General features: G+C 39.6%; 2 protein-coding genes and 1 pseudogene across 2 annotated transcripts; all 3 read left to right on the forward strand.

The window, feature by feature from the left end:
- Positions 1-514: 514 nt before the first annotated feature.
- LOC131304028 (probable pre-mRNA-splicing factor ATP-dependent RNA helicase DEAH4) lies at positions 515-2197 on the forward strand (annotated as a pseudogene).
- LOC131304673 (probable pre-mRNA-splicing factor ATP-dependent RNA helicase DEAH4) lies at positions 2095-3406 on the forward strand. Its single transcript, XM_058332008.1, has 3 exons — positions 2095-2636; positions 3053-3122; positions 3235-3406. Exons 1-3 carry the CDS (start codon positions 2231-2233, stop codon positions 3404-3406), a joined length of 648 nt encoding a protein of 215 aa, XP_058187991.1. The 5' UTR covers positions 2095-2230.
- Positions 3407-4714: 1308 nt separating this feature from the next.
- On the forward strand, positions 4715-15707 carry LOC131304027 (GPI ethanolamine phosphate transferase 1). Its single transcript, XM_058331122.1, has 18 exons — positions 4715-5079; positions 6461-6652; positions 6823-6978; positions 7666-7959; positions 8690-8907; positions 9014-9088; positions 9262-9328; positions 9960-10285; positions 10768-11001; positions 11113-11300; positions 12608-12749; positions 12849-12957; positions 13380-13482; positions 13609-13798; positions 13957-14055; positions 14146-14204; positions 15041-15146; positions 15517-15707. The coding sequence occupies exons 1-18, from the start codon at positions 4824-4826 to the stop codon at positions 15679-15681; spliced, it is 2979 nt and encodes a 992-aa protein (XP_058187105.1). The 5' UTR covers positions 4715-4823; the 3' UTR covers positions 15682-15707.
- The last annotated feature ends 1794 nt before the right edge of the window (positions 15708-17501 follow it).

The raw sequence follows: 17501 nt of genomic DNA on the forward strand, positions 1-17501 counted from the left end.
ATCTTCTACTAGAACCCAATCGTCTACTAGAACAATATCTAGTCTTTCTTCCGCTACAACGCTGCGTAAGCGTTTGTTTACCTCACCACGTATGAGTCAGGGGGCTGCACGTGCCTGAGGAGTGTTGGAACTTGTCCCACCTTGGTTAATATAACATCCAAACATAGAATTGGTTTTGAGTTGGATGTTACAAACTTTTTTTTTGTTTTTTGAAACTGTCAATTTCATTCCAAAGCCTGAAAGCAATACAGATTCCATCAAATGATACAAAAAAGAACCAAAACTACCAAGACTTCGACATAGGCACCCCCTGCAAGCAGGACCGACAAAACGCCTAGATTAGAAACCAATCTAGGTTCTCTTAACGGACCCCAGCTCAAACCCATAGTAAACAAAAAGCACAACTGAAATCTGAAAATGCACATAACAATCTTAAAACTTAAGTTGGATGTTACAAACTCACAACTCTAGAATAGCGTGGTTTTCATCTCCAACCTCAGATCCGATTGATCCAATGGCCAATCTCCCAATCCTGCAATTCGAAGAGCGAATCGTGGAGACAGTGGAGCGGAACCCTGTGGTGGTAATCATTGGAGAAACTGGTTCGGGAAAGACTAAAGAGCACTCAGCTCTCGCAAATACTCCACAAAAGGGGCTACACCAAATCCGGTCGAACCATCGCCGTTACGCAGCCTCGTCGAGTAGCCGCGGTTTCCGTGTCCAGACGTGTTGCAGAGGAGCTTGAAGTGCGGTTCGGGGAGGAAGTGGGCTACGCGATTCGATTCGAATATAGGACTTCGGAGAAGACGTGTATCAAGTATCTCACCGACGGCGTTCTTCTCCGCGAATGCCTTTCGAACCCCGAGCTCAACCGGTATTCCGCCATCATATTGGACGAAGCTCATGAAAGAAGTCTAAACACGGATATATTGCTGGGCTGAAGAAACGGTTGATTAAAACGCGTTCGTTGAATCTCAAGGTTTTGATCACTTCGGCTACTCTTGATGCCGAAAAAGTGTCGAGATTCTTCTCCGATTGCCCTGTACTCAATGTTCCCGGGAAGAGTTATTCCCCATCGAGATGCGCTACAGCCCAGAACGCCCGGCAAGTTATCTTGAATCTTCTTTGAAAACGGCCATTGATATACATGTTTGGGAACCCGAAGGCGATATCTTGATATTCATGACCGGACAGGACGACATAGAGAAGTTGGTCAAGAAGTTGGAGGAGAGAGTTCAAACCCTGGAGAAAGGGTCTTGCATGGATGCTGAAATTCTTCCTCTTCATGGAACTTTGCCACCTGAGTTGCAGGTCCGTGTATTCGTTCCTCCGCCTCCGAATTGCAGGCGATTTATCGTTGCTACGAACATTGCTGAAACATCTTTGACCGTTGATGGCGTCGTGTATGTTATTGATTCAGGTTACGTGAAGCAACGACAATACAACCCATCTACCGGCATGCATTCCCTCGACGTGGTCCAAATAAGCAGGGTGCAAGCTGGGTGCAAGCTGATCAACGTGCAGGACGAGCTGGAAGAACGCGTCCAGGGAAGTGCAACCGTTTATACTCGTCCGCAGTTTATAGTGAAGGTTTAATGGGTGCAACGGTCCCTGAAATACAGCAGTCTTGTCTCGCTGGAAGTACTGTTCTTTACTTGAAGTCATTGGACCTCCCTGATATCGATATTCTCAAATTCGATTTTCTCGATCCTCCTTCGACTGAGTCGTTAGAAGATGCTCTTAAGCAACTGTATCTTATTGATGCTATCGATGAGAATGGATCAATTACAAGTATTGGACAGACGATGGCAGAGCTACCTTTGGAACCTTCACTCTCAAGAACCCTAATCGAGGCAAATGAGTATGGTTGCTTATCCTAAGCTTTAACTGTTGCTGCTATGCTATCAGCCGAAACCTCGTTGCTTCCTGGTCGAAGCAAGAGCACTGACAAGAAGAGGAAGTGCGAACCTTCCGACCTTCCTGATGGTTCTGGTTGGGATGATCACATCCAGTTGCTTCAGATATATGAGCTTTGGGATCAGGCAAACTACGATGTGGAGTGGTGCAAAGATAACAACTTACAGACGCGAGGTATGAAGTTGTCTAGGAAGTCAGGAAACAGTTATCTCAAATAATGCAGAAGATAGTGAAAGGGTCCTTAGACGTACGAACAAATGGACGACGGAAAGAAAGCTAAGAGGATGATAGGAACTTAAGGAAGTGTTTGTGCATGGCCTATGCAAACCAGCTTGCTGAGAGAATGATGCGTCACAATGGTTTCTGGACTCTTGGTTTTAAGCCCCAACTGGTTCAGATGCATCCGTCCTCTGTGTTGAAAACAGATGAAGAGGGAATGCTCCCGAATTATGTCGTCTACCATGAACTTATTTCTACCTCGCGTCCATTTCTGCGGGATCTGTGCACGGTAGAGAGGCAATGGGTCATGCCCATCTTAAAGAAGCTTGAGAAACTAAACATCAACAAACTCAGTGGTGGGTCTGTTCGGTCCGAAGAGCAAACCAAGGGAGAAAATCCGAGTTTGCCAGAGAAAGAAGTCGGTGTTGCCAGGCCTCCTGATGACTATGAGAGCCGGATACAAGCAGCACGGGATCGTTTTCTCTCCCGTAAAACAAAAAAAAAAAACCCCGCTAGGAACACAACAATCCAAACACAACCTCTCACATACATGTATGGTCCACACATACTAGTGCATGAGGGCCCCACATGTATGTGAGAGGTTGTATTTATAAGTAGCACCTTTTGGTAGAACAAAGGGCTAGAGCATAGCAAATGTGGATCGGCTAAGTGGCCGTGAACTCTCTCGGCAAAAAGTACGTTGTTGTAGCTGTTGAGAGGTGGGCGGAATGATGCCATTTGAAGCTCCAACAGTTCATATGATAGTTTTTGGGATATTGTAATAGTTGTTGATTTTGGGCATTTATGCTCTCAAATGCTTGTAATGACTTCGTTATGAAGGTTTTCTTCCGGAACTATTTTCAACCATGCAAAGTATATTGAGATTTTAGGGCCTCATTCAAAAAGTTCGCTTTAGGCTCCGTCAATCTCAAAGCTGGCCCTGCTGCCTGTTCTGATATAGAGAGAAAAGCCATGGACATGACAATGTTAGTGACCCTTTTAACCAAATCCCGGCTCTGATAATAAAGCACAAAGCATGTGTTTCCAAAAGGCCATGCTGCTATTACTGCCGTTTCGCTTTTCCTTCTAATGTTTCAGCAGTCACAGCACACAGACAAGTAGCTTCCCCTGCCAGCCTGCCCAGGCTACACGGTCTGCACCGGTTGTTGTATCTGGGGCACCAACTGGACTTGCTTCATTTCAATCAATGGTGATTGGATTTGTGGGTGTTTGCATTTTGTTCTTTGTCACCTTCAACGAGTTTATCTGAGCTTCTCGCATTGTTTTTAGTGGCTCGTCGCATGTTTCATTTCTTTTGATGTGCAGCTGTTACTACATGTCATTCATAAGCTGTTACAATGACTTATGAACCTTAGTTGCAGGGACGGAACCAGGATTTTGTAAACACGGGAGCCGACCTACGAACAAGATTTTGAAATTGGAAGGTTCGGGAATCTAATAGTTTGTTTGGTTTAGATTTTGAAGGGAATTTTTTTGGATAGTAAGTAGAGAGAGATAGAAAAAGAAATGAAATCAATAATTAAAGAAAAAACTTAAGAAAGACCGCGCACAGGGAGAGAAATTAGGTTTTGAGACAAAAAACGAACACATTTTATGTCTAAATAACACTCTATACAAAATATAATACTTAGATATTCTCAACAAACAAAAATAAATAATATTAATATTTAAAAATAAAAAAAAAAACTCAAGACCGCGCGGAGGCCTTGGCCACCATATGCCCACACCTCTCTCCGTCTCTGCTTAGTTGGTATGTGAGTTGGATTCCCTCACAGTTTCTTTGTTACAGTAATGAAATAAATGAATCTCAAATTAATCTAGTTCTTTGGTGTGAACCAAAATTCTCATGGCAGTGAATGTTTGAGCCAAGATTGAAGAAAGCGAGAGAAATGATGAAAGAAAACAAATTGGGAAAGAGGAAAAGATGTAAAATCATCTTTTTATTTTTGCCGGATCACTTTTTGATTCTCTCTCTTGAAATCAATGCTGTTAGGAGGGGTCTTAACGAAGTCTTTTTATGGTATATTCAACGGTACACCCACAAGTATGTTTTTAAAACGGTCGCAATGGTGGTATTGTGTAACTAAATTCATAGGACAATCTAGGTATAACAATCTCCCTCACGATGACCCTCCTGCAGTTCGAACCCATAACTTTCGGGCTTTGATACCATTTGTTTAACTGCTTTTCCAACATCTCTCTTAAAATCTAGGCTGGACGCTAGGAAGGGAGAAATTTTTTGGTGCTGGGTGGGTATATCCCACGTGATACTCGCTCAGCACATTCGAGCCGTCCAATACACTTTTGGAAGGCTCGGATTGAAACATTTTCTCTTTTCACCTCAACACTTTCTTTGGATGGCTCGGATTGAAACATTTTCTCTTCTCATCCCAACACTCTTTCTTTCTTTCTTTTTCTTCCCAAATCCGAATCATTAAAAAATGCAATAGACGGATCAGATGTACGACCAGAAACTGAAAATTTTCTCCTAGGAGGAGAGACAAAGAAAGAGAAAAAGAGGGAAAAAAAGAAAAAGACAGCTTCCTTTGATTGGTCCGGATTCTCAAAGACCCGTTTTCTAACCGTTCAAGATCCGTTTACCAAACTTCACTTTCTTCAGAAAACTCAAGCAGTTTGTTTGTTTCCCGAAACAGAGACCCAGAAACATGGGAGGCGATGGGATCTTGGGAATCAGAGACGACGCCGGCGCCGGCGCAGCAACCAAATCATCTGGTTCCACCGAAAGAAGAAGCAAGTGGTTGAAGAGGAGAGAGACATGGCTTGTTGTTCTCGGCGTAGTACTCCACGCAGTGTACATGCTCAGCATTTTCGACATCTACTTCAAGTCCCCGATTGTCCACGGCATGGAACCAGTTCCTCCTCGCTTCCAAGCCCCTGCTAAGCGCCTCGTCCTCCTCATTTGTAAGCACCCACTAAGTGTTCGATGATTTGTCTCAGTTGAGGGAAAGGTTACAATGCATTGCCCTATTTTGATTTTTGGGTGTGCAAGGGATGCACCCATTGGATCATAACATTTTGTAGTGAAAATCAGAACATTTTGTATGAAATTCGTAACATTTATTTTATAAGTAGTAAATTTTGTTGAAAGAGCATAGAGGGATGCCACCCATTTACAAAAGAAAGGAAGGAATAAAAAAGAAATGCTTCCGTCAAATATCTTTGATTCCTCTTTCTCCAGATTAACCACATCAAGCAAAGCGGGATCATAATCCAAAGCTTCCGACTTCTTCTACCCACTCTAGCCCCATACCATTCTTGAAATTTTTAACACTGGTTCAAGATTCATAACATTTGCAAAGAAATTCATAACATCAAGGCAAAAATTCATAACATAGAGATGTTAGGAATATCCAAATTTTATGAATTGATATGCAAAAGTTATGAATTCAAGACTAATGCTATATATTGTTAAGGAAATGTTGTGAATTTAAGGCAATTCAAGGAGTGCACAAGAAAATAGAGGTGTTTATTGTAGCCCTCAGTTGATTCCCAAATCCATCACCCTTCCTCTGCGTTTCTTTAGCTTGTTTTGTTCCTCTGTCCCCATAAAAAGATTGTCTGATCTGAAAAAAGAGAACTTTAAAAACTCATTGATATTTAGGAACTAGCGGCGAAAAGTTTAAATTTTTTTTTACAAAAATGTTTTACCTTTAAGTTCTTGTTTTGCAGATGGACAATCTTTTTTTGGGAGAGAGGTAGTATGTAGATATAGTCCATTTTCTTTTCAGGGTTTCAGTTTAATTGGTTGCCTATTGGGACCAATGAAGATGACCCACTTGAATAATTTACTTGATTTTATCTCCAATTGCTGTTGGGGCCTTTGGGCTTATGTGTGCTAACTCTCTGATACGAAATCTAATACCTGGTTTGAATTGTGGACATGTAACTTCTCAAATAGCTAAAATTTTGTCCTTCCATTTGGCACGTCGAATGAAAGAATGTCTGATATATCTAGTTGGGCATTATAATTAAGGAGGTGCGATATGTTTATCTTGGTACATAGTTATGGCATATAGGCCAGTTCTTTTTTGCTTTTCGATGCACTCCTCCATTGTTAAATGACACAATGGAGCACACCCACTGCAATAGTTGGCATGGTTTTATGATCTCCAATTGCTGAGGTATCGTTGGAGTTTATATGTTCTGTCTCGGACACAAATTGTGTTTTGAAATGTGGACATCTAAACCTCCCATATAGCTAGAATGCTTTCTTTCGTTTTTTATACGAGGAATTGGATGATGTGCAACGCGTTTTGTGGGACACTGTAATTCGTAATTGCAGCTGATGGTTTAAGAGCAGACAAGTTTTTTGAACCGGATTCAGAAGGAAGTTACAGAGCACCATTTCTGAGAAGTATAATCAAAGGACAAGGCCGATGGGGAGTATCCCATGCTCGTCCTCCAACAGAATCAAGGCCAGGACATGTTTCCATAATTGCTGGTTTCTATGAGGATCCTAGTGCAGTTACAAAAGGTAAGAGTCTTAAGACTTATCTACTTTTTTCCTGTTATATTTTTTAACTTAGATGTATGATGTAACAGGACCAGTTCGAATGTTTCATTGTTGTTAACTTGTATAACTCACCACTCGTGACATGCATTCCTGATAAGAGTGTTTGCTCTGCTCCCTAATTATATGTCTAGGGTGGAAGGCAAATCCTGTGGAGTTTGATTCAGTGTTCAACCGAAGCCGGCATACATTTGCTTTTGGTAGTCCGGATATAATCCCCATATTCTGCAGTGCGTTGCCACATAGCACATGGAATTCATATCCACATGAGTTTGAGGATTTTGCAACTGGTTTGTTTCAATCTCTGAACTCGATTTTTGTGTGGGTTTGACTATTTCTCGGTTATCATTGTTGAAGTTTCCTTCTAGCTTTGATCAGTGTACCAAATTGAGATAAAAGAAGGTGTCAGTGAATAACCTGTATACTTTAAGCAGAAAGTGACAAAAGAACCTCTACGTCAAGCTGGACTGCACCCAACAGGCATGTCTAACACTCAACACTTAAAAGTTTGGGATATTTGTTTGGCATGCTAAGCTGGACTGTACTCAACAGGCATGCCTGACAATTAATTTCAACATGTAAATCAGCATAACTCTCCCATATTATGCATCAAATGATCGAGGTTACTTTGTAACACCATACATAGTACTGAGAGGAAAAGTGAAGAATTACAAAATACCTCTATCTATCTAGATAGCTATGTGTCAGTGTCCTTGGGCATGAGAAGCAGGCTATTCTTCCAGATAATTTAGCCTTTGACATGGATTGGCATGCGGAAACTAGATCATAATTGTACATTTGGCCCTCTTAATGAAAGACATGCTAATGCCCTTTCATAGTTTTTCTGCTACAAAATTTAACTTATACTGTTGTAGAAACCACTACTCTGTTTGCATTCCATTCTTAACGCACGATCCATTGACCTTCGACAGTCTGACTCTAGTTCATGCTTTATTTTATGCCTACTGTTCATGCAGATGCATCTTTTCTGGATGAGTGGTCATTTGATCAATTTCAGAGCCTCTTGAATAGGTCCAATGAAGATCCAAAACTGAAACAGCTACTTCTACAGGATAATCTTGTTATATTTCTACACCTACTTGGTTGTGATTCAAATGGTCATGCGCATCGGCCCTATTCATCTATCTATCTTAACAATGTTAAGGTTGTTGACCGTATTGCTGAGAGCGTTTATGATGTTCTTGAAAGTTATTTCAATGACAACCGGACAGCATATATATTTACAGCTGATCATGGGATGAGCGACAAAGGTAGGAAAATGTTTGAGCCTTTTGAATGGTTGGTGTCTCTTTGCTACACTGCAAACTGAAAATATAGACTCTCTACGTGAAGCATATGCACCTTTGTTTACTGAAAAATATAGACTCTCTATGCGAAGCATATGCAACTTTGTTTTACATAACCAGCTAAAAGATTGTGATGAATGTGCTTTAAGGTCAAAATCCTGTGCTAACCAGATTTAGATTGTGTTTACTTCCATAACATATTGAAAATGACTTGTTGACTAGACAAAATAGGGGCTGGAAGGAAATAAACTTAATCACTCTGACTCATTAAGTTGTGGTTTAAGTACTATTAAGCTAATTTAGTTCCTTGGTTTAACTACTGTGAGCTAGTTTAGTTGCTTAGTCCTTTAAGCTAATTTAGTTCCTTAGTTTAACTACTGTGAGCTAGTTTAGTTGCTTAGTCCTTAGAATGTCAATCACAATTAGTCATGAGAAAAACCCTTTTTCCATTAAAAAAACAAATTCAAAGTCTTGATAAGTATGTCAATGTTTTGAGTAACAACTGAAGCTCCCAGATAAAGATTATGTTCCCGCTAAATTTATCTTGGTGGTGAGGTTCGTGGGCCTTGAATGTGAATGATGCTGAAAGTACTGAAGCTTGAGATGTGTTTTTTGTTTGTTTTGTCTCTTCTAGTTTGGTTAACTTAGGTATTCATTGCAACTAAGATGCTGATAATTGTGGTTTTACTGATAGGAAGTCATGGAGATGGGCATCATTCAAACACTGATACTCCCCTTGTTGCTTGGGGAGCAGGTGTTAGAAATCCAATGCCAATGTCCAGCAACAAGCATTCTGATTTGGGTGATCGCTTTATTGACGAACATGTGCATGACATGCCAACGCCTATAGAATGGGGCCTTGATGGCATAGAGAGGGTGGATGTTAACCAAGCTGATATTGCACCACTAATGGTTGAACAACTTGCTTCTCTCAGGAATTCTCTGTTTTTAGCCTCCTTATGTCATTTGAAGCATCTCTTCAGCTATGGTTTCTAATGCGCTAATTGAATTTCGGCAGTCAACTCTTCTTGGCCTTCCATGTCCTGTCAACTCGGTTGGAAATTTGCCCCTCAATTATGTTAAACTAAATGAGGTGAGTTGTATGTCACACTGTTAGACTCAATTACTTGTTTTATACTGAAGGATGATTGTGTTATGTTTTGGGTTTGACATGTTCTACTTAAATCTCCTTTGTTCAATCTATTCAAGTTGACATTATGTTGGGTGCAAAAGTGAGTGGGTTTTTTTGTTTAATTTTCTATCCAGGCAGAAGAAGTTGAAGCTGTATTAGCTAATACGAAGCAAATCCTCAACCAGTATCTTCGGAAGTCATGTATCCGTTTTTGTTCATGCGTATTCATAGTATTTTATTTCTGTGGGTTGTTTAGTGTTACTTTCTTTAAGTTTTTTGCACGTAACATTTGATGCCAGTTAAACCAAATATTGACTTTTTGCCATCACAAAACTCAAGAGAGAAGTAATTTAGTAAACTGATATTCTTTCTGAATGGGGCAGTCACAATCATCTTGGATTCGTAATGTCAGTCAGTACACATTTTCGTTTCTTTGTTGTTTGATATTCTCTGCCATTTTCTGCTTTGCTGACTGTTTACCTGGCATGTGAACTCTGTTACTTTGTAGCATGTTCACGGTATTTGTATTGGACCTTTTACTCTTTTTCAGCGGTCTAAAAGGCGGCCGCCTAGGCCGATTAGTCCCCACCTAGGCGCTAGGCGGTGGTCCAATGCCTAGATTAGACAACCGACTAGTCGGGTGCCTAGTCCCCGCCTAGGCGCTAGGTGGCCGACTAGTCGGCGCCTAGGAGCTAGGCGCTCCTTTTCCGCCCAACTAGCGCCTAGCGATTTTTAGAACAGCGCTCTTTTTTTTGTTCTTTTTGTTTGTATCCCAGAAGGTAGAAAAGCAACGACTTTGCTTTAAATATCCATTTTTCTTGACAAAACTCAGTATTAAAGCAGTCAAGTTCATTGCGTTTCAAGCCTTTCAAACCATTGGCTAGTTATTCTTTAGTTTTGGATCAAATTGAACATCTGATATCGGTGAGAGACTATGGAGCTGCAATGAAGCTGTCACAAAGCCTCAGGAGCTTGGCACTGAAAGGACTAAATTATTTTCAAACTTATGATTGGTTGATGCTGATGACTGTGGTTACTCTCGGCTACACGGGTTGGATGATTTATCTTATTCTCCACGTGCTGCAATCTTATACTGCTTTTCCGGGAAAACTTCCTACAAAGGAGCAAACACTTCAGCTGAGAAACAATAGTGGGATGGTAATCATTTATATTCTCTTATCATTTTAAACTGTTACTTATGAGCAATAGAGGGAAATTAGGGAGGATAGAGACAAGGAAGTTAAGTGTAGATGATCTTTTCATCTTGGAGCCCTTAAAATTGCACAAGATGCTTCCTTTCTGCCTTGTGTTTTTAGTGTGTTTACTCGTCGTCATTTCAAGAACATGTCACAGATATCTCTCTTGCTGCGGAAATCTGATTGGTATGTTTTGGTGAGGAAGGAAGGCCAAAGCCTACATTATAGCTGCATGAAAACTAGGATAGCATACAGATACTACTATCTTTCACGGATGAATGTGACTTTGTCTACCCCCTTCAGGGTGCGGATACGAGTCATGGGAATCAGCCTTTCCATTACTTCCTTTCATTCCTTTAATTCTCAAATTTTGTGCAATATCAGTTAGCACTTTATTCTGCCCTAATTTTCACGTGTTCTGAACGTTTCTTGTTTGCTTTGAAGGTGCATCTCTGTGGATATCTGCTCATGGGATGTACTTGTATCCTGCTGCTTTTGGAGCACTCTCCTCTGCTTTATCATGCGTACGCTGCAATGACAGGATTTCTCTGGACCCGAATATTTAGTGAACTTCAGTTTCTAAAAGCATTGTGGAGGGATTTACTTGAGAGACAATCTATTTACATCACTAAACTTGTAGCCACTTGTGCTGTATCCTTAGTGATTCTTGAATTTTTGGTATGGCTGACTGACACATATATGGTCCAATTTCCACATAATGACCAGTAGAAATTGATAGTCTGGAAATCTGAACTACATTCTTTGTCATTTTATTTGGTACCTTATCAGGTGCATAGCTTCACTGAGAGGAAGCTCTATACTTGGTGTTTCTTGATTGTGGGCGTCTTCGCTGCAGTTCATCTTTATTATTCAATATCATGGAAATCTGGGATCCCAATCTATGTATGGTTTTCATGCTGGTTCTTGTCTACTTTTACTTTGTTGCCCGCAGAGATTCCCGACAATACTCTACTGGTGTAAGTCACCTTGAATCTGCCTATGTGCTTTCATTATCTGGATTTCGTTTTTATGTTTTCCTGGTTATGCATTCTTTGATAACTTTGATTGACGTATCAGAGCATTGGATTGCATGCATTTCTCACTTTTAAATGCAAGAAAAGTGGAAAGGGAGTGCGCATACATTGGACAACCAATCTCACCAAATGAGTGATATTGAATACCTGGTTTGTTGGTATGGGTAATTGCATCCAATTTGGATAGTATCACCGAACGGACTAATAATAACCCCAGACAATGGATGACTAATAGAAACCCCTCATCCCTGATTTTATTAGCCACTGCTATCGGATATCTCTGGCACTCAATTCTCTTTCTCAGCCACTGTATATCCCTCCCTCCACACATTGTACAAGTTATTCCAAGTTTCATCATCCCAAAACATTCATCATCTCTAAAAACATTTATAAACTTTGATAAATTTAATTCGTTCATAATCCCAAAACTTTCATCATCCCTTAACCCTAATTTAGTCCCACAAACCATCTATGTTCACTAATGAAGAAAAATTCAGTCTTCCTTAAAGTGAGATTTTAGGGTGACATCAATGAGCAAATATCGACCGTATAGTGCGCCCACTAGCTTGTAAACAGCTCCACCCTGGGTTTCTGAAAGCTATTTTGAGCTACTGTGGCCTACTCTGAACATTTGTATAATAGTTCGGCTGACCTAGGAGTACACCATCTTGGTTGGGTTTGATCATGTTGGAGCACATGAAATTTTGCTTCAGTTTTCCGGTTGCTCAAGTAATAAGTGTTTCATGTTACTAACTTAATTGTCACTGGGAAACGGTGCTCAATGGAGGAAACGGATTCATGTAGCCGACCCCAAGTGATTGGGACGTAAGGCTCGGTTTGGTTTGGTTTGGTTTGGTTTTGCCTTCCATAACAAAAGACAAAAATATCGTGGGCGATCAAGCCATAGAAATCTACATCTTAAAGGACTTGTTACATGTTAGAACTCAATTGCTACATTTAGAGATGCATGATATGGTAGTTGTTGTTGGAGTTTGTCCCATATCGGTTAATTATCTCCTCCAAAACTAGTATATGAGCCTGGTGGCCTCTCAACTCTTTGCCAATTGGTATTGAGTTTGATGCTTTAACAGCTGCTATCTTGTGGCTTTATGGTTAAGTGTACTATGTGGCGCCTTGAGGAAATTTGAAATCACAAATACAGCACACATCACAGTTTTAGCTCATTTCAAGTTTACTATAATTACCTCCTATTAGGTCTACTTATGCATTTTCAATTAATTTACCCATAGGGTGGCAAGTGGAGCAATTATTATCATTATAGGAGGATTTGCAACCTATGTGGACCTGCATGCTGAAGCGAACAAGTATTGGCATGGTCTTCTTAATCATGAGGCAAAGAAACCCAGGTTTCCGATGCTCTTCTACTTGCAGGTCTTTAGTATGTCATAATTCTTGTTGGAAGCGGAAGTTTCAATGTCTATACCAAACTTTATCTGACCACTATTCTTTTTTTTTCTTCGTTGAACTCAGGCTCTTTTGGTTGGGTTATCATCAGTGATGGTGCCCTTATCAACATCTCACCGAACGGAAAAGCAAGAACTTCTTGCATTACACCAACTGATAAACTGGTCCATTGCTGGTATACATGACTTTTCATCCTCCCAGTCATGGTCTTTTTGTTTGCACTGTTCAAAGCTTTACTATGAAGTTCGGAGCTATTGCCTCCTTTCTTCCTTATTTTGATTCTGTTATACTTGGAACAATTTTTTAGTTGAGATTTCATCTCTCACTCATCCTTACAGCATACCCGTTTATTGTTCTTGTTTGCTAAAATGAAAATTCAGTTATTCATAATCAGAATTCCAGTCATCTCAAGTTTCTATTATAAAAGTACGACTTCCATTGAGTACCCTATGACTGCTGGTTATATTTCATATATCAGTTGGTAGTTTTACCCAATGCCTTTCATACGCTCTATACTTTTTTACTGTATGTCATGTCATGTATTAATACTGTGTGGTAATCTGTGGGTATTGTTTGATTTGTTTTGTTTTTCCGTAGGTTTCTCAATGGTCCTCCCGTTGTTCTCATCGACTGGCCTTTTGTCCCGGCTGACTTCAATATTTCTTGGTTTTGCACCCACTTTCCTACTTCTATCAATCGGGTATCTCTCACTTATAATTACTCTCATTGTAGTATGCTATCATTGAGAAGTTCTGTGGATGGCCCAATCTTAAGGTGCAGTTATATTCGATGTTCTTTTTCTCTTTTCATTTGTGCTGAAATGCAGATATGAAGCCGTTTTCTATGCTGCACTTGGCCTTGTGCTTATGGCATGGATACTATATGAAAACACACTTCTCTATATAAGTAAGATGAAAAGGTCTTCAACTTTAAGCAAAGCTGGGGAAGATAACATCATTCTGGATAGTGGTGATAGATGCTTGCAGTTGTCAGACATGAGAATTCCTTTGACCTTTGTAAGTCGTACAAATTTTTGTTACTTATGTTTTCTGTCATCAAGTAACGAATATATATATATATATATATATATATATATATATATATATTTGCTGTTTCTCTAATGTTTGTACGATTCCTCATCTACATTTCTCTAATGCATTTTTTGCTGTTTCAGATGGTCTTATTTAATGTTGCATTTTTTGGAACCGGTAACTTTGCGAGTATTGCAAGCTTCGAAATTTCATCTGTCTATCGGTTCATAACCATCTTCAGTGTAAGTAAATGGTTCAAGATCTCTTGATACTTTTCCTGTTTCCTCTGGCATATTTGGCTCTAAACTGATTTGGTCTGCTTTTTATTGCAGCCATTTCTCATGGCAGCTCTACTTATATTCAAATTGTTTATCCCGTTCATGCTTGTCATGTAAGTATATCGCAACATTCATGATTTTGTAGCTGTTAAGTGTCTAAATGTAGCGGGATCACTCTCCGAATCAACTCATGTAGTCATTCCAAAGCTTGTTGGAAAGCTGCTTTGGTGGTTTTTCATGTTATTGTAGTGAAGTTGCTGTCTTCCTTCTGCTTTAGCCTAGAGTTTACGATTTCTCACTTGCTGTTTTTGTCGAAACTGTTTTATAGCTTGCCTATTGCTAACTCTTTGTATGTGTGTTGTGGGGGCGTTCTTTGTAGAGTATATTACATATTTAAACTTCTCATATTATATTTCCTGCATTGTTCCTCGCGTTCTTTTGTAAATTCTTTGATGCCTTCTCAATAAAATTTATCATTCATAAAAAATAAAAATAAAAAGTTGTTATATTTCCTGCATTCTTTCTTTTTCTTTTCTTTTGCTGCTTCTGGCTCGTTAAGTTTGTTTTTTCACTTTCTGAGAAAAGAGTTCTATTGGCAGATATAGCTTGGTGTTCTTTTTTTTTTTTGGTAATGCAGTGTGTCCCAGGTCAGCTTGGGCGCACCTCGGACTAATCCCTACAACCCATCCCACAACTGTTTCACACGCTTATGCGTAGGAGTGAGGTGGCCCCAAGAGTTGCTGGCAAAGCCAAGACCACTTTGCCAATCCTTTGGGGTTATAGATTGGTGTTCTTGGTAACTACTGTATAAATGAGATACATATCAATCTGCAAACATCAAAGTTTACGTTTCTAACTAATTGAGTTGTTGATCTAATACAATTGAGTTCTCTCTCTGCATAATTAACTGCTTGCCTTTTTGTTGTACCTGTTCTCCACATGGATGCAGATGTGCGTTTAGTGCTATAACAAAGTTAATTCGAGTGCCACGGTTGGGATGCTATTTCCTCGTTATATTGTGTTCAGACGTAATGACGATCCATTTCTTCTTCCTGGTATGGTCCCTGATAGTCTTTCATTAGCGTTCTTTCTTAATTGAAAATATTTCTTTTAATAGATCTCATATCCCACGTCACAAAGGATGCTATGATTGCTGTTGTTTGATAGAAACAATTGCCTTTACTATTTTTTGTAACAAATGGACTTACGTTGATATAGTCACTTGAGATTGGACAATATGTTAGTTTTCGTATCAAGAGATTATGTTACATGAAAGAGCTTAACCCTCATTCTCAACCACCATTCGGAGTGTACTCAAGCAACATATCGCTAGTTTCTTAGTTTTATTTAAGTATGTCTTCCTTTGTACTCAAGCAACATATCCTTTCTTTAATCTGATGCGATTTATGTTCTTATGGACAATAGGTTAGAAATACAGGAAGCTGGATGGAAATCGGAAACAGCATCAGCCATTTTGGAATCATGAGTGCCCAAGTTGTGTTCGTGCTATTGCTTTTTGCCCTCACAAATATATACACGAAAGATATCCAAACTAGATCACCCGAGCAATTTTCTCAGAAATTGATGTAACTCTAGTGGTGAGGGATTTTTTTTTTTTTTTAAATTTTGTTGGGTTTTTGTTTCTTCCAAGGTTGAGGTTTTACTCTTTCACGGCGGCTTCTTAGGTACTTGATCCAGTTCATGATTTTCAGTTTTGTTGGCTGTTTGGATTCCCATATTGCATATATAGCTATGTTCCGTGCTATGCTTTGTGGGGATGCAATTTTTCAGGTTACTCCCCAATCAGTTCATTTTCTGTGGTTGCCTTTGTTACATTTTTCTGGTTGATCTGCTACTGTCAATGTGAATTGTTCTTTCTGAAGGGCATTGAAAGGGAATATGAAACTTTTTTAGGAAGACTTGAAGCCCCTTTATGAGAGACAACTTTATTAACTAAGGGCTCGTTTGTTGGTCCAGAGATGAACGAATGGAAATATAGAGTTCTTTGGAAATCACTTGGATATTGCTTAACATATGAATAGGTGAAGAAAATGTGAATCCGGCGTTTGTTTTAGTTGGAATGTAGGTAGTGACAATCAGTGAATCACTATACATGCATTTTCAAATAAATAGATGTAATACTTTCACATCTTGTAATGATAACGACGTTCGGAAATTTTATCTTATCTACCTTTATATAGCTGTTTGCATTTTTAGATTGGGATACGGTTTATTTTGTTTGCTCGTAGAAGTATTGAAGGAACCCTACCTTGAAGTTCGCCTCGGGTCTCCAGAATGCGAGGAATGGCCCTGTATGGATCCTGTTTCTTATAATACCGAAATTTGGATTTCTGAGCAACAAAAGGAATGTGGCAGCATGACAAACTAGTAAAAATGGCTTCTCAGCCTCAGGGCATGAAAAGAAAAGCAAAAAGTGGACATTCCTTCATGGAGAATCCATCGGCCGGTTGGGTTTAAAACAAAACAAAGACAACCAAAATAACCGAACTGGATTTTTCATCCTACGTCCGTATGAGATTCCATCATCCTATAAAAACGTAATCTCGTCTCAATTTGCGACACTGAATGTAACACCCCGATTTTTGGGAACGTTAGTTTAAAAAAAAATTCCAACATTTATTAAATAGAAATGAATATAAGGTCATTACAAACTCCATAAATTCAAATTACATCTATTTAATAGATAGAGGTGGGCACTAAGGTAATCTACTTTTCGTATCCTTCTTCCTTCTCAGCAAGTCTCCGATCAGCACCGTACTCTTTTGACGGATAGTACTAAACCTGTACATCTCTAAACTCTGGCATAAGATGCCAGAGACACAAAAAGTAGCACCGTGAGCAATTAAGCTCAATAGCTAACTCCTACCTCTATGTCCCATACTTTAGCAAAAATAATATAAATAACTTTGCAAAGTAAAACTCAGAAATTTAACAGTTCAACATATAAATAACAATTCAACAAGAGTGTCAATGTCTTTTCAGAGTCAACGCAGTGTATCGTAATTCGTGTCACCATTTTATCAGTATCGATTTCACTTTCCATTTTATTTTCTCGAGCACTGGTTCCGCTAACCGTCTTTCAGATTCCATCGGGCTCCCAGGCTAATTTGTTCCACCCAAAAGCACTGATTCCGCTAACCGTCTTTTTCAGATTCCATCGGGTTCTCAGTCTTATTCATTTCATTGGCTCTTTCACTATTTTCACACGACACTAGTTCCGCTAACCATCCTTTCAGATTCCATCGGGCTCCTAGGTCACACACACCCGAGCCATGATTCTGCTAACCATTTCAGATTCCATCGGGCTCTCATGCTCACACACGCACACCCGAGTCATGATTCCGCAGACCAGCTTTACTGATCCCATCGGGCTCTCATGCTCACACAAT

This window comes from Rhododendron vialii, chromosome 10a (assembly GCF_030253575.1).
Source record: "Rhododendron vialii isolate Sample 1 chromosome 10a, ASM3025357v1".
NCBI lineage: Eukaryota > Viridiplantae > Streptophyta > Magnoliopsida > Ericales > Ericaceae > Rhododendron > Rhododendron vialii.